The 24653-nt window shown below is 40.2% G+C and overlaps 1 protein-coding gene across 4 annotated transcripts in view; it reads left to right on the forward strand.

Moving 5' to 3' along the window:
• FYB1 (FYN binding protein 1) overlaps positions 1-24653 on the forward strand; it is a 178296-nt gene that overhangs the window by 64572 nt on the left and 89071 nt on the right. For all 4 annotated transcript variants that reach the window (XM_032626744.1, XM_032626745.1, XM_032626746.1 and 1 more), the window contains one exon: positions 15776-16937. In XM_032626744.1, coding sequence (XP_032482635.1) covers positions 15776-16937 — 1162 coding nt within the window. Of the gene's footprint in view, positions 1-15775; positions 16938-24653 lie in introns of those variants that run through there.

Genomic DNA, 24653 nt, shown 5'->3' on the forward strand with positions numbered 1-24653 from the left:
CAGCCTGTGGAACAAAAACCACATTCACAGAAAGACAGACAAGATGAAAAGGAAGAGGGCTATGTACCAGATGAAGGAACAAGAAAAAAACCCCAGAAAAACAACTAAATGAAGTGCAGATACACAACTTCCAGAAAAAAGTTTCAGAAAATTGATAGTGAAGATGATCCAGGACTTCAGAAAAAGAATGGAGGCAGAGATCAAGAAGATGCAAGAAAGTTTAACAAAGACCTAGAAGAATTAAAGAACAAACAAACAGAGATAAACAATACAATAACTGAAATGAAAGCTACACTAGAAGGAATCAATAGCAGAATAACTGAGGCAGAAGAACGGATAAGTGACCTGTAGGACAGAATGGTGGAATTCACTGCTGCAGAACAGAATAAAGAAAAAAGAATGGAAAGAAATGACGACAGCCTAAGAGACATCTGGGACAACATTAAACGCAACAACATTCACATTATAGGGGTCCCAGAAGGAGAAAAGAGAGAGAAAGGACCGAGAAAATATTTGAAGAGATTGTAGTTAAAAAGTTCCCTAACATGGGAAAGGAAGTAGCCACCCAAGTCCAGGAAGCACAGCGAGTGCCATACAGAATAAACCCAAGGAGAAACACACCGAGACACATAGTAATCAAATTGGCAAAAATTAAAGACAAAGAAAAACTATTGAAAGAAGCAAGGGAAAAATGACAAATAACATACAAGGGAACTCCCATAAGCTTAACAGCTGATTTCTCAGCAGAAACTCTACAAGCCAGAAGGGAGTGGCATGATATACTTAAAGTGATGAAAGGGAAGAATGTACAGCCAAGATTACTCTACCTGACAAAGATCTCATTCAGATTCGATGGAGAAATCAAAAGCTTTACAGACAAGCAAAAGCTAATAGAATTCAGCACCATCAAACCAGCTCTACAACAAATGCTAAAGAAATTTCTCTAAGTGGGAAACACAAGAGAAGAAAAGGACCCACAAAAACAAACCCAAAACAATTAAGAAAATGGTCATAGGAACATACATATCGATAATTACCTTAAACCTGAATGGATTAAATGCTCCAACCAAAGGACACAGGCTTGCTGAAAGGATACAAAAACAAGACCCAGGGCTCCCCTGGTGGCGCAGTTGGTTGAGAGTCCGCCTGTCGATGCAGGGGACGCGGGTTCGTGCCCCGGTTCGGGAAGATCCCACATGCCGCGGAGCGGCCGGGCCCGTGACCCATGGCCTCTGAGCCTGCGCGTCCGGAGCCTGTGCTCTGCAACGGGAGAGGCCACAACAGTGAGAGGCCCGCGTACCGAAAAAAAAAAAAAAAACAAAAAAAAAAAAAAAAAAAAACAAGACCCATATATATGCTATCTACAAGACACCCACTTCAGACCTAGGGACACATACAGACTGAAAGTAGGGATGGAAAAAGATATTCCATGCAAATGGAAATCAAAAGAAAGCTGGAGTAGCTATACTCATATCAGATAAAATAGACTTTAAAATAAAGAATGTTACAAGAGACAAGGAAGGACACTACATAATGATCAAGGGATCAATCCAAGAAGAAGATATAACAATTATAAATATATATGCACCCAACATAGGAGCACCTCAATATATAAGGCAAATGCTGACAGCTAAAAGAGGAAATTGACAGTAACACAATAATACTGGGGGAATTTAACACCTCATTGACACCAATGGACAGATGATCCAAAATGAAAATAAATAAGGAAACAGAAGCTTTAAATGACACAATAGACCACATAGATTTAACTGATATTTATAGGACATTCCATCCAAAGACAGCAGAATACACATTCTCTTCAAGTGTGCACAGAACATTCTCCAGGATAGATCTTGGGTCACAAATCAAGCCTCATTAAATTTAAGAAAACTGAAATCATATCAAGCATCTTTTCTGACCACAATGCTATGAGGTTAGAAATGAATTACAGGGTAAAAAACATAAAAAACAGAAACACGTGTAGGCTAAACACTACGTTACTAAATAACCAAGAGATCACTGATGAAATCAAAGAGGAAATCAAAAAATACCTAGAGAAAAATGACAGTGAAAACACAACAATCCAAAACTGTTAGAATGCAGTAAAAGCAGTTCTAAGAGGGAAGTTTATAGCTATACAAGTCTACCTCAAGAAACAAGAAAAATCTCAGATAAATAATCTAACCTTACACCTAGGGGAACTAGAGAAAGAAGAACAAACAAATCCCAAAGTTAGCAGATGGAAAGAAATCATAAAGATCAGAGCAGAAATAAATGAAATAGAAAAAAGAAAACAATAGCAAAGATCAATAAAACTAAATGTTGGTTCTTTGAGAACATAAACAAAATTGATAAACCATTAGCCAGAGTCATCAAGAAAAAGAGGGAACGGACTCAAATCATAAAATTAGAAATGAAAAAGGAGAAGTTAGAACAGACACCGCAGAAATACATAGCATCCTAAGAGACTACTACAAGCAACTCTATGCCAATAAAATGGACAACCTGAAAGAAATGGACAAATGCTTAGAAATGTATAACCTTCCAAGACTGAACCAGGAAGAAACAGAAAATATGAACAAACCAATCACAAGTAATGAAATTGAAACTGTGATTAAAAATCTTCCAACGGGGCTTCCCTGGTGGCGCAGTGGTTGAGAGTCCGCCTGCCGATGCAGGGGACACGGGTTCGTGCTCCGGTCCAGGAAGATCCCACGTGCCGCGGAGCGGCTGGGCCCGTGAGCCATGGCTGCTGAGCCTGCGCGTCCAGAGCCTGTGCTCCACAACACGAGAGGCCACAACAGTGAGAGGCCGGCGTACTGCAAAAAAATAAATAAATCTTCCAACAAACAAAAGTCCAGGACTAGATGGCTTCACAGGTGAATTCTATCAAACATTTAGAGAAGAGCTAACACCCATCCTTCTCAAACTCTTCCAAAAAATTGCAGAGGAAGGAACACTCCCAAACTGATTCTATGCAGCCACCATCACCCTGGTACCAAAACCAGACAAAGATACTACAAAAAAAGAAAATTACAAACCAATATCACTGATGAATATAGATGCCAAAATCCTCAACAAAATACTAGCAAACCGAATCCAACAACACATTAAAAGAATCATGCACCATGATCAAGTGGGATTTATCCCAGGGATGCAAGGATTCTTCAGCATGCGCAAATCAATCAATGTAATACACCATATTAGTAAATTGAAGAATAAAAACCATATGATCATCTCAATAGATGCAGAAAAAGCTTTTGACAAAATTCAACACTGATTTATGATAAAAACTCTCCAGAAAGTGGGCATAGAGGGAACCTACCTCAACATAATAAAGGCCATATATGACAAACCCACAGCAAACATCATTCTCAATGGTGAAAAACTGAAAGCGTTTCCTCTAAGATCATGAAGAAGCCAAGGATGTCCACTCTCACCACTATTATTCAACATAGTTTTGGAAGTCCTAGCCGTGGCAATCAGAGAAGAAAAAGAAACAAAAGGAATACAAACTCAAAAAGGAGAATTAAAACTGTCACTTTTTGCAGATGACATGATACTATACATAGAGAATCCTAAAGATGCCACCAGAGAACTACTAGAGCTAATCAATGAATTTGGTAAACTTGTAGGATACAAAATTAATGCACAGAAATCTCTTGCATTCCTATACACTAATGATGAAAAATCTGAAAGAGAAATTAAGGAAACACTCCCATTTACCACTGCAACAAAAAGAATAAAATACCTAGGAATAAACCTACCTAGGGAGACAAAAGACCTGTATGCAGAAAACTATAAGACACTGATGAAAGAAATTAGAGATGATACCAACAGATGGAGAGATATACCATGTTCTTAGATTGGAAGAATCGCTATTGTGAAAATGACTGTACTACCCAAAGCTCTACAGATTCGATGTAATCCCTGTCAAATTACCAGTGGCATTTTTTATGGAACTAGAACAAAAAGTCTTAAAATTTGTATGGAAACACAAAAGACCCCGAATAGCCAAAGCAGTCTTGAGGGAATAAAACGGAGCTGGAGGAATCAGACTCCCTGACTTCAGACTTCAAAGCTACAGTAATCAAGATAATATGGTACTGGCACAAAAACAGAAACATAGATCAATGGAACAAGATAGAAATCCCAGAGGTAAACCCACGCACCTATGGTCAACTAATCTATGACAAAGGAGGCAAGGATATACAATGGAGAAAAGACAATGGAAAAGACAGCACCAATAAGTGGTGCTGGGAAAACTGGACAGCTACATATTAAAGAATGAAATTAGAACACTCCCTAACACGATACACAAAAGTAAACTCAAAATGGATTTGAGACCTAAATGTAGTGATGGACACTATAAAACTCTTAGAGGAAAACATAGGAAGAACACTCTTTGATATCAATCACAGAAAGATCTTTTTTGATCCACCTCCTAGAGTAATGTAAATAAAAACAAAAATAAACAAATGGGAACTAATGAAACTTAAAAGCTTTTGCACAGCAAAGGAAACCATAAACAAGACGAAAAGACAACCCTCAGAATGGGAGAAAATATTTGCAAAGGAATCAACGGACAAAGGATTAATCTCCAAAATATATAAACAGCTCATGCAGTTCAATATTAAAAGAACAAACAACCCAATCCAAAACTGGGCAGAAGACCTAAATAGACATTCCTCCAGAGAAGACATACAGATGGCCAAGAAGCTCATGAAAAGCTGCTCAACATCACTAATTATTAGAGAAATGCAAATCAAGACTACAATGAGGTATCACCTCACACCAGTTAGAATGGGCTTCATCAGAAAATCTCCAAACAACAAATGCTGGAGAGGGTGTGGAGAAAAGGGAACTCTCTTGCACTGTTGCTGGGAAGGTAAACTGATACAGCCACTATGGAGAACAGTATGGAAGTTCCTTAAAAAACTAAAAATCGAATTACCATATGATCCAGCAATCCCACTACTGGGCATATACCCGGAGAAAACCGCAATTCAAAAAGACACATGCACCCCAATGTTCATTGCCGCACTATTTACGATAGCCAGGTCATGGCAGCAATGCCCATTGACAGATGAATGGATACAGAAGATGTGGTACATATATACAAGGAAATATTACTCAGCCATAAAAAGGAACAAAATTTGGTCATTTTTTGAGACGTGGATGGATCTAGAGACTGTCATACCGAGTGAAGTAAGTCAGAAAGAGAAAAACAAATATCGTATATTAATGCATATATGTCGAACCTAGAAAAATGGTACAGATGAAATGGTTTGCAGGGCAGAAATTGAGACACAGATGTAGAGAACAAATGTATGGACACCAAGGGGGTAAATCCGCGGGGAAGGTAGTGGTGGGGGTGTGATGAATTGGGCGATTGGGATTGACACGTATACACCCATGTGTATAAAATTGATGACTTGTAAGAACCTGCTGTATAAAAAAAATAGAAAAGACCTATTTATAAAAAAGAAAGAAAGTCATGATCCTATGATGTATCAGGGAAAACCAGGACTTATCAGAAACTCTGGCTTTAGATCTCCTTTCTCCCATGTGCTTGAACTCCGTTTACCTTTCTGTAACAATAAGAATTTACCAGGCTTTTGGGAAGATCAAAAGAGATATTATATATGGAATTTTTAAAAAATGTGATTAATAGTTCTAATAATAGAATTAGTAATGGGTGTAAAATACCAAACTCCAGAATGTCTTTTGCCAGATATACGAGTGTTCATAGAAAAATATTGAGATCATTCATAGCCTGGAATAAGCGATCTTAGTAAAGCACAGACTTTAATCTAGATAATGGCAAAGTGCCATGTACCAAAACTAGCACATAAGCAAGGAATCACCAGTACCCTCAGGAGGGAATGATGGAATGCATGAATGAGAGGGTTTGTGAAAACCCAGAGTAGCTGAAGTCATGTAGCACCCTGGAAAAGAGGCCCCTGGGAAAAGAGGGTGGCTAGGTGTTAAGATCAGGATATACACCATTGAAAGGTTGAAATTGAGAATATCACAGTTTTAAAGAGAAAAGGTGCAACTGACAGTAAAGAGCCCCATGATGACAAAGGTGAGAGAAATTGTTCATTTCATGGCAAAGTCTTGTTACTGTGACTGATAGGAGAGAAAAAGTGAGGTCAGAACTGTGAGGTGGTTATATTATTTAATCCTGATTACAAAATACTGAATGCATTTTCTTCCACATTCAAAAGGAGAACAAATAGAATAAAAATGAGTTGGGGAGAGGTGTGGGGGAAGGATTCCACATATTCTGTAGACTGAGGTTTCAAATATCAACCATCTCTGTGTGGAATCTTCCATAGCCCTCCATTTCTTTTTTTCAAAATAAATTTATTTATTTATTTATTTATTTTTGGCTGTGTGGGTCTTCTTTGCTGTGCACAGTCTTCCTCTAGTTGCAGCAAGCGGGGGCTACTCTTTATTGCGGTGAGCGGGCTTCTCATTGTCGTGGCTTCTCTTGTTGCGGAGCACGGGCTCTAGGTGTGCGGGCTTCAGTAGTTGTGACACGTGGGCTCAGTAGCTGTGGCTCACGGGCTCTAGAGCACAGACTCAGTAGTTGTGGTGCACAGGCTTAGATGCTCCGTGGCATGTGGGATCTTCCTGGGCAAGGGCTCGAACCCGTGTCCCCTGCATCGGCAGGCAGATTCTTAACCACTGAGCCACCAGGGAAGCCCCACCCTCCATTTCTTATATCTAGTTTTTATTTTCCTCAAATCACATTCTGGATCCCTCGCTGATGAGCTGCCGCCCCCTGTCTTTTTTTTATTATTATTCAAACAGAAGTCACAAAAATTATAATCATCCTCATCAGTTCACTCAGTCCCATGTAATTTTTTTTTTCATCTTGATCTTTTGTTAGTGCCGCCCCCTGTCTTGATGGGCTTGTTGAAATCTTCCTTGTCTAAGCAGTTCTCTTCACACAGAACTTTTCACACACTGGGAAGGAAGTGTCTAGAAAACCCCAGAGATGGCCTCCTCTCCCCACCCCGGCACTTTCAGTTTCTAACTCCTCGTCAACTGCAGAAAGGAACTCAAATCCCAGGCTTGGTGTCAAGGTGTGTTTATGTGTGTTGAGAGGGATCTGGGGGCTGAGAGCAGGACATTTCTATCTTATTTTTCCTATGCCAAGGAGTGTCTTTCTCAGCCATCAAGAATGTTTTATTTCAAATTTCATATGTTTTTAGCAAAGTGAGTTTTCTTTTGCTGGTTTATACTCCTTTTATTTGAAAATAGAATAACCATTAGAAATAGTAGATGAAAATAAGATCTCTTTGAGGTGACAGAGTTGGAGGTACAGGAAAAATGAAAGGACTTATATTGTATTATGATGTGCATATTAAATATTATCCTAAGATCCAAATAAGCCCCTAGGAAGAGATCTATGAAAATCCTTCAATTATCTACAAGTTCATTAGACAAAATGTAAATTCCTCCGAGCTTATCCTCTGATTTGGTATAGTTTATGCAGGCTAAGTGAATAATATCATAAGCAAATGTAAGATAAATTTGCTGTAAAAGCTATATAAAATGGAATAACAAAAACACATGGCGTCAGGACTGTTTGTTGTCCTATATTATCTACATCCTATCGCCATTCCATTAGCATCAAGAAGGCAAAAACTTACAGCAGAACAAATTTCAGAAACCATAGAAAGTCACAGGTAATTTCCTCATCCATTAATGGTTAAGCCATCAGAGACCATGCCAAAGTCAAAACAGTATTTGTGCAGGAGCTATTTGGTCAGATGACCAGGAAGAGGTTTGAAGGTTCTAATTTGTAGAATGATGGTGATTTTCAAGCCTGTCTTTAAAGACAAAGGGTACCCAAAAGCCTAACTGATCAATATGCCTGGAGAGTTCAAGGTGCCACAGCATTTGGGAGGTGGGTCTTTACTGGTTAAGTTTACCAGTAAAGTTTTACCAGCTTTAAGTTGCTGTGTGACCGTGCTTCCTCTACTTCAATTCACCCTAGAAGAGAGAACCCAGTAGGAACCAGGAAAGAGTGCAGAGCAGCAGGTGCCAGAGATCCCAGAAGAGGGAATGATGATACACAGTGACAAATGCAGAGGTTTTCTGCTAAGATGCCCAGGCCAGCCTCCTGAGAACAAAAGGCCACACTGACCTGCGTCAAGGAAAGCCATGCACACACAGCTCCCAGAGAGACCCCACTCATGCCAGGTGTTTTCTTCCTACTATATTTCACCTCACAACACGAGGTTGGGGTGGTCTGCAGTTCCCTCTCCACCTTCATAAGTCACTGACAAAAATGTAAGGGGTTGTCACAGTCGGGGCTGCCACCACTTCTCCCACTGCCAGTTCCTCCTCCCTATGCTTTGCCCAGCCTGCAGCAGACCGCTCCCACCCCAAGAACTCAATTTGTGGTGAGAAGCACGTTCCCACATCCTGTTGAAGAGGGGCCTGATGCTCCCTTCAGCATCAGAGTCTCAGCCAACTGGAATCCATCACAGCCCATTCGCCATGAAGTAAACATTCCGTTAAGCAAGGCGCTCTCGAGGATAGATTCATGACTGGGTTCAATGCTCCTTAAGAGGCTGAGGAAATCTTTTTTCCTACTTTCATCTGTGTGATCAGTCATGAAGAAATTCAAGTAAATTCAGCCTGTCAGCCATATGTTTAATAGCGATTATGGAAAGAAATGTGCAGGCATTATGGGAGTGCTTATTTGGGTATGGGGTGGCAGAGGGGGGTTGTTTTTGAGGAAGAAAATAAAACCAGGTCCCTGCTTTTACATCTCCTTAAGAAAACAGAGTACACACATTAAATACATAAATTATGATTCATTAAGTACCTAAATATTTAGACAGTGTTAACAGGGATGAAAAAAAGTTTACTGCAGTTTCAGGGTCTAGAGTGGAGCTTGCCATCTACTATCTTGTGAAGCATTGTCATAAGTACTGTGTTTTCAACCATTAACTCTATCTTGACAACCAAAAACAATTAAAGTCGTTTTATTACATAATTTCTAACAATAGAAGTTCTAAGAAAATTTATTTTCAGACAAAACTAATCCCCCTCCCCCAAAAAAATCCCTTTTCCAAGTTTACTGGGTATAGCAGATCAAGTCACTTTGAAAAGAAAAGACAATTTATCACTGTGTGTGTGTGTGTGTGTGTGTGTGTGTGTGTGTTGGGAAGTGGGGGAGGGCTTGGCTTGGTCATGAGGAATATATCTGTTGTTTTATTTTCTTTAATCTAGGCAATATAAATCCATGATGCTAAATACTACTATTGCTCTATGAAAGTTTGAGCTGCTTGAGTCTATTCCAAATTTTCACCAGCCTGCTTCCTACCTCAAGGATGGTAAATGTATCTGACTTAACAGAAGAACTATCTTTTCTGTCTTTTTGCTATACCTCTGGTCAATCCTGGGCTGAGTGGATCCTAAATTTGAATAACATGAGCCATCACCTCAGCAGAAGCTGTGTTCTCCCATGCAGCACGCCACACTCACCTGCCTTCTTTCCTCTTCTACCCATGCTGGGCAGGACTAGGGCGGGCTTCCTGGAACAATTTCCCACTACATATGCATCTCCTTGCACCCTGATGCCACAGATGCCGCTCTACCTGGGGTTCTGTTCTGGACAGTGGTGGCAGTGGTAGGAACTAATTTTGTTCCGTGAGAAGCGCTAGCAATTCGGACCAAATAAATCATGAGTATTGACAAGTTATCTCAACATAGCAATAAAAAAAAAAGAAAACCTACACATGGTAGAATTGATCAATGATGAAAGAAAGAAAGAACAAGGAGAGTCAGAGAGATAGAGGGAGAAAGAGACCAGTTTGGATAAACTATTGTTATTTACCAACTCCCCCATGATTAAAAGCATTAGATGCAATCAAGTGAAATCATTTTCTTCTCTTATTCTTTGGGCTCTATTTAGGAAAGAATAACAGCATCCATAAGAGTGGTTCATTCTCCTCATGCTTTAATTACAAAAGTGACACTAACACATATTAAGGAGGTAAAATTAGGCTCAAAGTTATTTTAAATTCATTAGTTACCCACGATTCATGGGTGTTTTATTTCTTTTGTGCTTTACAAATGAGACTTTACAAAGATGAGACTTTCAAAGACAAGGAACTTTGAAAACAATCTAGTGATAGTCTTTTGTATTATTAGTTTCTCTACAGTTACTTGTAGGTTTTAGAGTGTATTACATTATAAAAATTAAAAGCAGAATTTCTGGTAAGATAGTTCCAATTATTCAGGAGCAAGAGGATTAGCTCAGGGATTCTCAATCTCAACACTATTTTGACTGATAATTCATAGTTTCGGGGTCTGTCCTGGGCATTGTAAGATGTTTAGCAGCAGCCCTGGCCTCTATTCACTAGTTGTCAAGAGCACTTTCTCAGTCCACCATTTCAATCAAAGATATCTCCAGACATTGCCAAAATTGCCCCAATTTGAGAACTGCTGCATTAACCTAATGCTCAGGATATGTTTAAAACCAAACAAAATCCAGTTACCAATGTTGTTAATTTTCCATATGAAAATATGTAGATGAACTAGCTGCAAAAGAAAACATTTTCTTGATGTGTAGTTCCTTGACGTCTGTCCTAAATGCCATCTCAGCCTTTGTTTAAGTATGTACTTGATTTATTGCCTTTATGTAAGTTGCTGAAAGCAAAAAAGATTTTCTGGAATCTGGAGTTGTTAACTAGAAGTACAGAGGATGTAGCTAAAGCATTTTTGCATCTTCACAGGGACTGTGAAAAGCATGTTAAATTTATGTTAGTGAAGGTATATAATTCTGAGGAAGGGGAAAACATGGGGGCTAAAGGAAATTCATTTCTGTCAAGAGCATCTCTACAATTACACATGTATGATTATAGAGCAATGCATGGGAGTAGTTTTGGCTAAACATTGTTCAGACATTCTCTGACTTAAAATGGTTTGATTTAGGATTTTTCAACGTTATAATGATGCAATATGCATCTATGAAAAACCGAACTTTGAACTTTGATCTTTTCCCAGGCTAGCAATATATGGTACGATACTCTCTCGTGGTGCTCACAGCTTCCAGTCAGCTGTGCAATCATGAGGGTAAACAACCCATATACTTGCAGCTATTACACACACATACAACCATCCTGCTTTACTTTCAGTACAGTATTAAATAAACTACCTGAGGTATTCAACACTTTATTATAAAATAGGCTTTGTGTTAGATGATTTTGCCCAACTCTAGGCTAATGTAAGTGTTCTGAGTACATTTAAGGTAGGTTGAGGTTGGGCTAAGCTATGATGCTTGGTAGGTGAGGTGTATTAAATGCATTTTCTATTTAGGATATTTTCAACTTACAATGGGTTTATCTGGATGTAACTATCATAAGTGGAGAAAGAGCTGCACAAACTCATTAACAGCTGGAATTAATAACAATTTGTTCAAATAAATTTGGAAAATAAATTTCAAGTAAATTTCAAGACAAAATGTTTGTTTTACTTAAATATCTCAAACTCTGAGATCTCCTAGATTGTGAAATGCCTCTTCTTAAGAATAAACAGAAGCCCCATCTTTAAATCATTAAAAGTTAAAGAGGTCCTGCAAATTAATGTAAGGGGTTAGTAAGGGAGAAACTGGATGTAAATTTTGTGAGAACTCTCTGTACTATCTTCTGAATTCTTCTGTAAATCTAAAACTGTTGTAAAAAATAAAGAAATTAAGTCTATTTTTTAAGAGATGGTGCAAATAATATGCACTGATATGGATCCAATTATCAAGGGGGAAAAAGGAGAATTAATACTGAAAATATTTAACAACTGGAATTGCACGGGCACCAAGCAATCAGAGTGGCTGCTGACCACACATCCAGCTGAGCTGGTGTGTAGTAACTTAGTATCGGTTCAGGAAGAAAGCAAGGTGCAAAGCAGGGGTTTCCATTTGTGCAAAAAGCAGGGACAGAAAGGATGTGCGTGTGTGTTTATTTTTATATATTTGTATATGCACAGTTAGAAATATACATAAAAAGCTGATAACAGTGGTTGACTGACTCTAGAGAGGAACTGGGTAAATTCACCATGTAATTATTGTTTAAAGCAGGTCAATTTTGAGAGTAAAAGGGAGCATTATTAATAATTATTCCAGAACAATAGGCATGAACTTGTACTGTACTGATAAGTCAGTATTTATGACCCCCATAGAACAGGGGCATGAGGGCTTGGAGGGTCAGGGTTTAGAGCAGGCTTACTTTTCCCTTTTTCATGAAATACATTGCTCTTACCCTCTTTTAAACTTTTTTAGAGTAAAAAGAGCCCTAGAAAATGGAATGAAATGAGAATGAGAGAATGTCAAAATTTTTTAATCATTTTTGCCTATCATTATCATAAAGAAAGAAATCTAGCTATTAAGATTAAGGGTGAATCTGGGTGTTGAAAATTTTATCTGATAAACTTATTAAGAGTTATAACAACTAAAAACCTCTAAAGCTAAGCAGTCAGTATAAGAGATTAAATAGCTGTAGAGTTCAAGCTATTGATTTACGAGACATTAGTAAGTTCAGATGCTGTTACTGTTTCTTCAATATGTCCCACGTAGGAAGCTGTGGCTCGCTCTTTCCCTGTCTTTCAATATACAGTTGAAAGTTTCAGGTTGGGGGAAACCAAACTCAAACATCATAAACTCTATGATGTTATCCAGCAGTATGTTTGTTTCAGTCATATTAATTTAAAATTAAGATGCAACATTAATGATTGTAACTTCAGAATTTGGTCACCTGGAGAAATGATGTTATGTGACTAGTGAATTCAAAAAAAAAATCATGATGGCAGACAATCCTTGGATGTATATTACATGCAATTCTTTATCTAAGAACTTTACATGCATTAACTCATTTAATCCTAATTAAAAAACAAAACCCGGTGAGAAATAGGTACTCATTATTCTCATTTTATAGGTAAAGAAAACTGAGTTTCAGAGAGGTTAAGTAATTTGCTTGATCACACAGCTAGTGAGTAGCAAAGTCAAGGCTGGAACCCAAGTCAATGATTTCAGAGACGTTGCTATTAACCATGATACTGCACTGCCTCCTGGTTTTGAGTTGGCATCTGGGACTTAAATTCCAAATCAACCACTTCCATATTTTCTAAACTAAAACCAGGGTATGCAGTTTGACAATGTGTTAGTGTGTCTCATGGATTTCCTCCCATGAAATCCAAGTTGTGAAGTTGTTGTGACTAAATAAGATATCATTTAAATCCTTTAGTTTCTGTTTTGTCACCAATGCAGTGAGAGAGGTAGAATAGATCATTTCAAAGTCTTCACTTTCTTTATAAAAATAGGAAACCCTCCCAGGTTCCAGGCATTCTTTAAAGTGCCTTACAGATATTGATTTCTTTTAAAGCCCTATGACACGACTCTTTATTCCCTTAATAGAGGTGAGCAAACTGAGGCCCAAGGAGCTTATATACCTCACGTTACGTAAATAGCTGATCAGACTCAAAACCTGGCTCCCTAGTCGATGCTCTTAACCACTTTACTCTGCAGCCTCTTATCATTCTGGACTAAATTGTAGATCTAGAATATAAATGACAAAATATAGAGTGAGTCTAGAATAAAAGATTCTTCCCTAGAGACAGACTTTCTTCCAGGTGGGGAGAAAATTTTTGTATTGATACTTTTTTATGCATCTTGTGTTAAGGTTTAAAGTCCTTTGCAGCTATGATCTCCCAGGAGGCACAGGGTAGGATCCGTCTTCATCTGTTCCCTCTGCCAGCACCCAAACTCTCCCTGGTTCTGCTGCCTTCCTGCCTATTACCTCCAGGGATTACTTGAGGATTTGAGAAAATCATGGGGATAAAAAAAATGGTCAAAGGAGGCAAGGTAGAAAACAAGATATTTTCAGCAACTTGGATACAGGGTAGTAAATTAAAGAAGCAAAACCAAGCTGGAAATTGCTCCTTTCACCTCATTTTCGCCTCCTGCCTAGGTTGCTTACCCCAGTCCTGAAAGACTATAGTTTGGTATGGAGAGAAACCCTTGCTGAAGGGACCATTTCTTTTAAAATCACTATTCACAGTATTCATCTCAGTGCCAACCTGAACAATTTCCCAAATATATTAGAATCCTGAGAGTTCTATACAAAGGGGAATGAGACAGTTTCTGGACTTTGGAGCCCGAGACAGACCTGAGTCTGCACCCCTGTCCTCACAGTTCCTGGCTGTGAGCCCCTGAATATGCTACTTAACGTTTCTAATAATAATTTCCTTACATTGAGCCCAGGCTGAGGGCCAGGCAGGCACTTTACAAATTCTATCTCTAACACACATGACAATTCTGGCAGATATGCTCTCTTATCCCCATTGTACAGATTGTGCAACTGAGGCCCTGCTAATCAACTAGGATTCCAGCCAAGTTCCCATGCTCTTACGTGATGTCCTCCTGCAGTTTCAACCTCAATCCTCTTTCCTGTGACATGGAGTTAAATAATGCCATCATCCAAAAGAATGAGATGAGGCGACATAGATAACTTGCCTGGTTCAGAATCAAGCACATGTGTTTACGTGCTAAACGGTGGTTCTTAGTATTAGGAAAGGAAGTAATACAGGGGCATGTAGCAGGGCCTGCTGTGCTACATGAGATAAGAGGAGGGAGCAGTTCCTCCCAACCGGACAGGATCTGGTTTTGTAGTATCTGAGTGGGGCCTTGAGAGAAGAAATACGCTTAGCAATGACAGGTGAGGATAGGAAGTAAGAAAACGTTTTCTAGGTGAATTTTAAGGCAAAAAATGGAAACTGTTGTGGCTACCTGTGATTTTTTTTTCTAAGCCTCAGATTTTCAATATTCCTAAAAGAACTAGAAAAGTTCAACCCCTGGCTTTTGAGAGAAAAAGCAAACCCACCATGAATTCTTACAGGTTACATGGGATTATAGTCACAGAGAAAGGTGACTGCCCGCCCTCTTTACTAGGTTATACCCTAATTCTAGACCAGGGGGACAGAGACTGGAGAAACCAGCACCTGGAAATGAGATTTTCCAGCCTGTCCCTGCTTTTTCCTTGTCACCTTCCCTGTGCTCCAGACTATGCCCCTTGAAAATGAGCACAGTCTGCCTGCTAGTCTGGTTCCAGTTGAATCATTTACACTCATATGTATCAATAAGTAGAAAAACTCATTTTATTGCTTATGTATAAAACTGAGTGGGTTTTTCTGCCACATCTCCCTGTTAGGAAACAGATGGACCTTAAATATAGGTGGGAACAAGAACAGGCTTGCAAACACAAAATGTCAAATGTGGCTATGCTGTGTGAAGCATGCAGCCCAGATTTACAGAAGAGCTTGCTTTCATTTTTTAAATGCAGTTTCTATTTAAGAGACTCAGCTATAAAATATGGAAGAGGTCATTTGTTAGTCACGTTCATATTTTTTCAAGTTCAACAAAACACATAAATACCAAGTTCAGAGTAAATCCAACAAGAGAGTTAGAGAACCAGTGAGAGGAAAGGAGAAAATATAAGCTGTGACTTAACAACAACCAAAAAAAGCAAGTCAGTCTAAGACAACCAAAAAAAAAAAGAATAGTCTAAGTATTATAGCCCGCCCCCTTCAAGAAATTCTCACAACTTATTTTGCCATAGAGGAAGATAAATGTTACAATATCTCACAAACCAATCAGCGGTGCTGCAGGCCTCAAACCAGGAAACCCTTTAAAGTGTAGTACTTTAAATTGTGCAAGTGAGACTTTGGGCTCTCAGTGAGTTTTTGTTCCCTGTGCTTGCAGGATGGGAATGCGAACGTGAAGTCTCTCATGGCGAAGTTTAACACAGGGGGCAACCCCATGGAGGAGGTCTCGGGCAACAGCAGGCCCTTCAAGGTCCCGGGCCAAAACTCCCCTTCAGGAGTACAGGTCAAAAAGAACTTATTCAACAACCAAGGAAATGCCAGCCCTCCTGCAGGACCGAGCAATGTGCCCAGGTTTGGGTCCCCAAAGCCCCCTCTGGGGGTGAAACCTTCTTCTGAGGAAAAGCCTGACAAGGAGCCCAAACCTCCATTTCTAAAGCCGACTGGAGTGAGTCCCAGGTTTGGACCGCAGGCTAACTCGGCCACCAGAGACCCCGAGGTGAAACCGGGATTTCTGAAACCTGTAGGCCCCAAGCCCATCAACTTGCACAAAGAAGATTCCAAACCTGCGGTTCCCCGGCCTCCTGGGAATAAGCCTTCACTTCACAGTGTAAACCAAGACCATGACTTGAAGCCACCAGGCCCCAAGCCGGGGTCAAATCATCCAGCCCAGGAAAATGAACCGAAGCAAGTCTTCCCAAAGCTGGCTGGGGCTAAAAGCAAGTTTCTGTCAGCCTCACAAGATCAGGACCCCACGCCCCTCTTCCCCAAACCTGTCTTTGGCCAGAAGCCATCCCTGAATACAGATGACCCCCAGGAAGACGAAAGCCCCACCAAGACTGTGGCTCAACAGAGAGGCCCCCCGGCCCCCCTGGGAGCCAAGGCCAAATCCGGCCCTTTGAAACCAGCCAGGGACGACCTAGAGAATAAAGAGCGTGGAGGCGAGACGTCAAGTTTTCCTTTTCCTGGAGTCGTTCTGAAACCTGCTGCAAGCAGAGGGGCCCCAGGCCTCTCCAAAAATGCTGAAGAGAAAAGAGAAGGTAGGAAGGTGGATGCTGCTAAGAACGTCTTTCTGAGCCAAGTGAATCCGGAAGAGCCGGCCTCTGGGGCCCCTCCTGCCAAGTTCCTGAAGACACCTTCAAAGCGGACAACGGCAGGGCCCTGGGGCCCAAGTCAAGAAAAGGAAAAGGAGGACCAGAATTCAGCCACCCCCAAGCGGAAACCCCTGCCCTCCTTGTTTACCCTGGGCCCCCCTCCACAAAAGCCCAGCAGACCGCCGCACGTTGACTTGACGAAATTCCGGAAAGCCGCTTCTGGAAACAGTGAGTTCTTCTCTCATTTGCTATTTTGCACATGTTTTTTTCCCAGCAGAGGGTGATCTAGCTTCCAGGGAAAATTTTGTAACAAGGAACCGATGTTGTCACCGGTACTCCTGTGTGTATGATGACTTTTGTTTGGCATTTTTTTCCTCCAGTGTGGGACGTCTGAGAAGGTTGAAATCCTTGGTTTTAGGTCGGCATTCTGTGAGGAAGTGCCTTGGGGGGCTGATTTGGGGGCGTGGGGAGAAATACCTCCATTTGATTGCCAAGTGGTTACTTCCTTTGTTGGGTTTCATTTCTGTTGAATGCGACCGAGGTGTGTTCCCTCTACTACCACAAAGGAGCTAGAAGGTGAGCAAACCTCTAAGTCAGTGGTGGATGCCCAGGGGACATTTGACTGTCACGGCTGGAGGGTGCTACTGGCGTCTAGTGGGTAGAGGCCAGGGATGCTGCTAAACATTCTACAATGCACAGAGCAGCCCCGCCCAACAAAGAATTATCCAGTTCAAAATGTCAATGGTACAGAGGTTGAGAAACCTTTTTCCAAATGATTTTAAATGTCCACAAATTTATCGTAGGTCTCCTAAGCCCAATATTCAAATAAGAGATGCACAGGACTCTTGTGAAACGGTGCTTACTGTTTTATATTTCAACTGTTTTCTATTGCTCTGTCAGCACAAAGTTTTCTGAACGTTTCTGATTCATGAAGTAGTACATAACTAAGATAATAAGCCAGACAAAGGGATACATTATTTTCCTTCTGGGTAAATAGTTTAATTTTCTACCAGAGATGTTACCACCATACTATGGCACATGCTAAAAGTTGATCCGGAATGACTTGGTAAAGATTTGTAACCCTCATAGTGATGAAAGAAGCTCATTTATGCTTGAAATGATTACTATTTTAGGCAAATAATGTACAACTGTTGTTTATTGTGAGAAAGGAAAAAGGATACTTACGAGTGACCACACCACAACTATATATATTTTTTACTTACGAAAGTGGATCTAATTAATGCAGTTCTGGGTATAAAGGTAGTTCATTTTTATTTTGGCTCTGTAGAAGCATCTCACAGTGTCATCTTCCTGAGACCAATATTCTCGGTGTCAACCAACATGTTAGGAATCAAATCCCCCATTAATCGGTCTCGTAGAAAGCAAGTTTGGAATGACCCCGTGATCACCTTTCTTCTAGAAAGAGTTAGCCTGTTACACTTATTGTGTCCTCGTGTGTCACCTTCTCATTTTAATACTGGGCCATAACTCAGAAATGTTGTTTTTCTGAAACCTTCTAAAAAAGCCCTTTCTTAATTCCCTGTCATAGTTCTGCACCCCCGATAAAAAATTAACTATCATAACCTCCATTTTACGGCTCTGAGTTCATGCCAAGGAAACTGTCCTGATGTGAAGCGGAAATCCTTGAGAGTTTTCTTCCACGTCTTCCATCTTTATTTACACTCCACGACCTGGTTTGAGTGGTAGTACCCAGATGGCTGCTGTCGTGCTGTTGAAATGCCTGTGAAGTCCTCTTTTGGCTCTGCAGTCCTGGCAAGGTCAGCCTTGAGCTGATTTTCAGTGCCGCATAGCTCCAAGAGACCCAGGCAAAACTACTTAGGAAGCCAAGTTGATCCTTGTCCTCTTCTTCCTCCCTGTCCCCATCCTGACATGCCTCCCCCCTGCTCATGTGCCCCCTGACACAGTTTAGATTCGAAATCCTCTCATCAATGTACCCTACCTCCACCCTCTGATCCCCTCGATATATATTATGCTTCAAAGTGGACCCTGTTCCTTCTTCATCCACCTCTTCCACAAATCAAAACTCAATCTTCTTAATTTGAACTGATGTCAGGTTGGTGTCAGGATAAAGCAATCTGATTCATAACTTTAAATTCTGAGTAACACCCCTTTACAGCATTCACAGTTTTTTTTAAAGCATTTAAATTTTTAACTTATTTTTTAAATAGAAATTTACATCTGGCTCAAAAATGATATAGAGTAAAAAGTACTTTAGTCCGTCTCCACCATTTCCTGGGTCTTCTCAGCCTCTGCTCCACAGAAACCACTCTTCTTCATTTGTATATCTGTCCAAAGTTTCTTTGTGTTTGCACAAGCAAATATAAATATTAATCTCCTTGCTTTTTACTCAATAAGTAAAATACTATATGCAATGCTTTGATCCTCGCTTTTTAAAAATAAAAATAAAATTCCTGTCTATCTTTCCACACTTTAATAAGAGGTTATTGAATATTCTTTAAAACTGCATGATATTCAGGTAAATGGATGACTCACTTAATTGATTTAACAATTTGTATTGTTTCCAAACTTTTGCTCTTCCAAACAGTGCTACAGAAAATAACCTTGTATATGTGTCACAAAATGAGCATTTACTTTCTGAACACAGAGAATTTCTTAATAATCAGGTCTGCTGACTCCTAATCCTACCATTGCTATTTTTCCTAAACCATACTAAGTAATTTAGTACTCCATTTAGAAAGGTTAAAAAAAATACCAGAACTTGAAAGTGTATAATAGCATTCAAATTAACTGAAGCTTCACCTGGTAACTCTGTAGGTTTTCAAAACTCTAGAACTTTTTTCTTAGGCTTCTACATGGTTCCTTCCTTTCCAGGTTCACATCTAATTCCTTAAACCTCTTCCCCAGATCTACCTTCCCTCTTTTATCATCTCTGTCCAATATATTAGCCATTAAGGGTGCTTATCATTTATTGAGGACTTGTTACAGATTAGATACATGTTACCCCTGTTTATTCCTCCCAAGAAACCAATGAAATGGGAATTCAATGAGGAAATTAAAGCTCAGAGAGGTTAGGTGACTTGCCCAAGGCCATAATGTGACTAGGCAAAGACAGGGCTGGTCCTCCTGTCTCTCTGATTTCAGAGCCTGTGCCCCCCCTTGCCACCCTCCTTGCTATGGTCCCTCTCTTGAAACATAGGATATTATGAGATAATAAGTAAAGCATAAACGAAACCCAAAGAATCTTCATTCTTCTCCCTTTCTCTGTCCTTTGGTTAAAACACGTCATTTTTTGTTTTACTATAAATACCACTATAAGCTCCATGTAAACAGAGGCCAGTCTGTTTAACATTATTTATTTGGGGCATAGAAATAATATATTCTTGTTGATTGCTCAGATTTGCCCTCCCACCGAAATCGTTTAATCAGAATTTAGTATTCATACTCTTTATAGCTTAGCAATTACTTTGAAAATGATTTGCTTTTCTGTCTAGATTCCCAAAGAAATCTGTCTTTAAGATTTAAAAACAGCCAAGATGTATCTGTGTCAATCATTTTATCACCAGTATTTTCTGAGATGATGTTCCTCTTAGCTCTCAGACATTTTCTGTTCCGTGTATAAGGAGGGCCCACCACTTCTTTTGATCTGGCTGATGGATGACAAACGCATCTACTCACTCTAATCCAGTGTGATAAATTTGTCTTCCCTTCAGAGCTGTGATTTGAGTTCTGAGTATTGCTTTTAATCCCCTCATTTGTAAAATGAAGGTTAGCTGTGCTGGTCTTGAGGGCAGTCCTTGCTGGGGACCTGAATGCTGTCCCATTTTCTGACGTCTCGTTCAGAGCCCTGTACCAGGACAAGGCCAACCATGGCAGCTCATTCCCCCTTTGTCTCTGGGAAGATCCTGTTGTGGTATGTAGGGCTTTTGTGCTATAGGTTTTGCCTTAACCTTCCCCAGGCTGTTCACCACCTCTGAGTCCACTTCTCCAACCTGGCGTGCATTAGGGAGAATCCACAGGTTTTCCTAGGATCACTGTCTGCCCCCCGTATTGCTTCTCAGCCTGGGGAACAAGTGGGAAGCTTCACTTGCCTCCTGTGGCACCAGACTCTCCTGTTTCTTCCCTTAGCCACTAATGTTTGAAGTTCATTTAATGCAATTATTTTCCTTTTCTTGTGCCATGGCTCCTAGTGAGTTTGGGATAATGTTTATCTTGCCTTATTTTGTTTTTCCTATTTTATTTGGGAATTGGAGGAGGGACATCCTGTAAGTCCCTCCCTCATTATTTAATACCAACTAAATATTTCAGTTATAATCCAGGAGTCAGCGGTATTTCCAAAGGGACCATAGGTTCACCCCTTCACAAGGCAGGCAGCAAGATGGCAGAAAGGAAACTCATGTGACTTTGAGTGCCCACTGAGAGCTGTGTTTCGTATCCTCTGGACTGTGCTCACTGGTTATGGACACTTGGATGACCACTCCCTATCCCCTTCCCAAGTCTCCTATTCTGAGGAGTCTTCAGGACGCAATCAAGAAGGGGCTAGGGGGAGATCCAGCTACCCCCATGTGGGCTTCACTCAGACTGTTGATAGCATCTGACCTCCACTAACCTGCAAATCCCTGAGAGCAGTCATATTTTAAGCCTTTAACAGCCGATCAGTTTATACTTGGACTAAGAGAGGATTCGAATACTGACTATGCAGATGAACCAGGAAAGGGAAAGGACCACTGAACTGACCCCCAGGGAAGGCAGATTCCCCCTCTTCAGGGCCACCGTCACCACTGAAAAGTCCCCTAAGCATACTGAGGTTCCTGGTTTCTTGCCGGGCGCTCAGTTGGGCCATCAAAATTCTTTCTTAATGGCCTGGGCATCAGCTAGTCTTTTAATATTAATTTTGACACGATAAACCACACTTATTATTTAATTTACAGGAAAAAGTTTCCTTACAGTGATATTTACCAGGCCTGTAAAACAGACTATTGTTTTCTTAACTATGAGAAGAGAAATTTCTGTAAACCCGATTTGGAGCAACATGCCGTGATTTACCATGATGTAATAATAACTCTTCCTGTGATCAAGAGGCTAGAAGTCGGTATATTTTTAAGCCACTTACAAAGGAAAATTTGGAAATATTGCCCAACCAACTGGCATTATATCAACGTTTGTAACATGCGCTAGATCAAAGAAGCTGTGACCACTTGTAATATAAATGCATATTTTGTTTTACAGTGGCTGACTTACCCTTAAAGTATAAAATGCATATGAGATGATTTAATATATAAAAAATTTGATCAACATTATTTAATTCTTAAGATAGGCATGCAAAGTTGTTAAGAGAGTAACTCCTAAGAGTTTTCACACAAGAAGAGACTTTTTTTCTATTTCTTTAATTTTTAGCCATATTCAGATGATGGATGTTCATTAAACCTATTTGGTAACCTTTTCATGCAGTATATAAGTTAAATTATTATGTTTCTGTAGACTCCTTAAACTTATACAGTACTATATGTCAATTATATTTCAATAAAACTGGAAAGAAACAGGCATGCAACCCTTAGAGGTAAAAGCATTAAAATGAAATTGCAATTTACTTGAGGAAGGAAGGGGGTAAAAAAAGAAAGTCACATCTAAGAGTCAAATAAAAATACATATGAGTCAAGTAATCAAATACCTGAAAGCTTTTCCTGATTTACTTTCAATTGTGCGTACACGTAAAAATGTTTTTAAAGAAAAGCATTAGATAGGAAGATTGGGACAAATGTACGTGTGATAATTCAGTCCAGTTACTGGGCAGGAGATGCCTTGCTTCATATAATCTGCTAAAATAATTTCCAATTCAAGCCAAATAAAATCTTTTTTTGTTTTAAGAATTGGAATTCCAGAATAGTCATTTGCCATTGAAGGCTCCTTTTTTCCCCTGATGACAACTGTTTCTGAATATGATGAGTTCATATGCAAAAAGTACCTCTTTGTGCACATGTGTTTTATTCTCAGAACAAAACGAATTAACTTTTATAACACAAGAATAACTTCAATTATTAGAAGAGCAAAAGTAGGCCTCAGGAGCAAAAATCCAGCTACCTGATTTTACAAAAATATCTGGAAATGTTTTATCCTTTTAGAGCAAGCACAACCATGATAGTTGTGGCGTGGCTCTAAAGCCCAGAGAAACATCTAGAGCACTAGACTGTTTGTTCTTCCAATATATGAGAAACAAAGAAGAGAGAAAGGTCCACATGCTGGAGAATGTGACTGCTACATTAACCACTAGTAAATACACAGACGAGAAACCTACTTCTCTTCTGTTAAATTGCCACTAAAGAAAAAAGACTATACTTCATTTTGTCTGGCATAGCAAGCTAGAAAAAAAACATCTAGAACAGCTGATAGCAATAGATGCCATCAGGAGAGAGCAACCAAAAATGAGACATCTGGCAGTAGAAAAAAAGTCTGAACAAAAACCCATGTGAGGTTTTTCTTTCCCCAAAGTAAGAACTTGCATTGTCGAATCAGCTGTTCGTATCTGTTACAAAAGTCTGCAGCTGTGCTTCTGCACACCACAACAGCTCTTTCCGCCAGCATGCTACTGGCGACTGGGCAGGTGTTTCTCCAGGGGTGGCAGTAGGTCTGTTGAGGTAAAGAGGGGCACAGGGAAGTTTTTGCCACATACCACCCCTGCTCTCTTTTCTTGTTTTTTTTATAATTCTTAGAGCAATAAGATAGCTCATCTGATTTTCCAAAGCAGCCTGTGTGGTGATAGGATTACTGCGACCAGGGAGCTAAAAATCTGTCCCCGCGGGCTTCCCTGGTGGCGCAGTGGTTGAGAGTCCGCCCGCCAATGCAGGGGACACGGGTTTGTGCCCCGGTCCGGGAAGATCCCACATGCCGCGGAGAGGCTGGGCCCGTGAGCCATGGCCGCTGAGCCTGCGCGTCCGGAGCGTGTGCTCCGCAACGGGAGAGGCCGCAACAGTCTTTAGTGGTTTGTTTTTAAATCCTACAGTAGTTCCTATTTCTCTTCCAAATTGTCTCCTTAAGGAAGTTGAGATACATCATGTGTTCTCAGTTACGGAGGGTCTGGAGTGTGGCTTCTCCTTGCTTTCCAGCCTTTAGCTTCTGGTTCATGTAGAGTGGGTAAAGCTACACACACACACACACACACACACACAACATAGCCTTGACTTGCTCCTCAGCCATTTTTTCAAAAGCTGTTTTATATGAAAGGAGGATAAGGTAAGTCTATAAAATACATTTCAGTCATTCACGTTACTCTAAATTAAAGAGAATTTTCTAGACCTGATATGAACAGTTTGACAAGCAGGAAATCTCACTCTTTAAGAGGCTGTCTTCTATTTCTCTGAAGGCTTGAGTTCTTAGTCCTCAGGAGGAGAAGTTAGTTGTGCTCTGGCTGAGTAGAGTGCAACCAGATGACGTTTCCAGACCACTATCTTCTGCTACATCTCTATCTACCACTCAGGAACGCCTACTTTTTCCACTGACTCCGAGTGATTATCTAATGGACCTTGGGCGAACTATTACAAAGTGCAGTAGTATCTTAGTCAGTGCAGCCTGCTATTGCAAAAATACCGTAGATTGGTGGCTTTGCAACAACACAAATTTATTTCTCACAATTCTGGAGGATGGAAAGTCCAAGATCAAGGCACCAAGAGATTCATCGTCTAGTGAGAACCCACTTCCTGTTTCATAGATGGCTGTCTTCTCTCTGTGTCCTCACATGGCAGAAGGAGCTAGAAAGCTCTCTGGGGTCTCTTTGATAAGGGCACTAATCCCATTCATGAGGGCTCCACTCTCATGACGACATAATTACCTCCCAAAGGCTCTGCCTCCAAATATCATCACATTAGTGATTAAGTTTCATGTAAACTTTGGAGGAACAAAAACATTCCTGTGCCACTCAGACTTGCAAATGAGAGTCTACCACTCCCCAACCATCTGTCTCCCTCTTAT

The sequence above is a fragment of the Phocoena sinus genome, chromosome 3, assembly GCF_008692025.1.
Source record: "Phocoena sinus isolate mPhoSin1 chromosome 3, mPhoSin1.pri, whole genome shotgun sequence".
NCBI classification, from domain to species: domain Eukaryota; kingdom Metazoa; phylum Chordata; class Mammalia; order Artiodactyla; family Phocoenidae; genus Phocoena; species Phocoena sinus.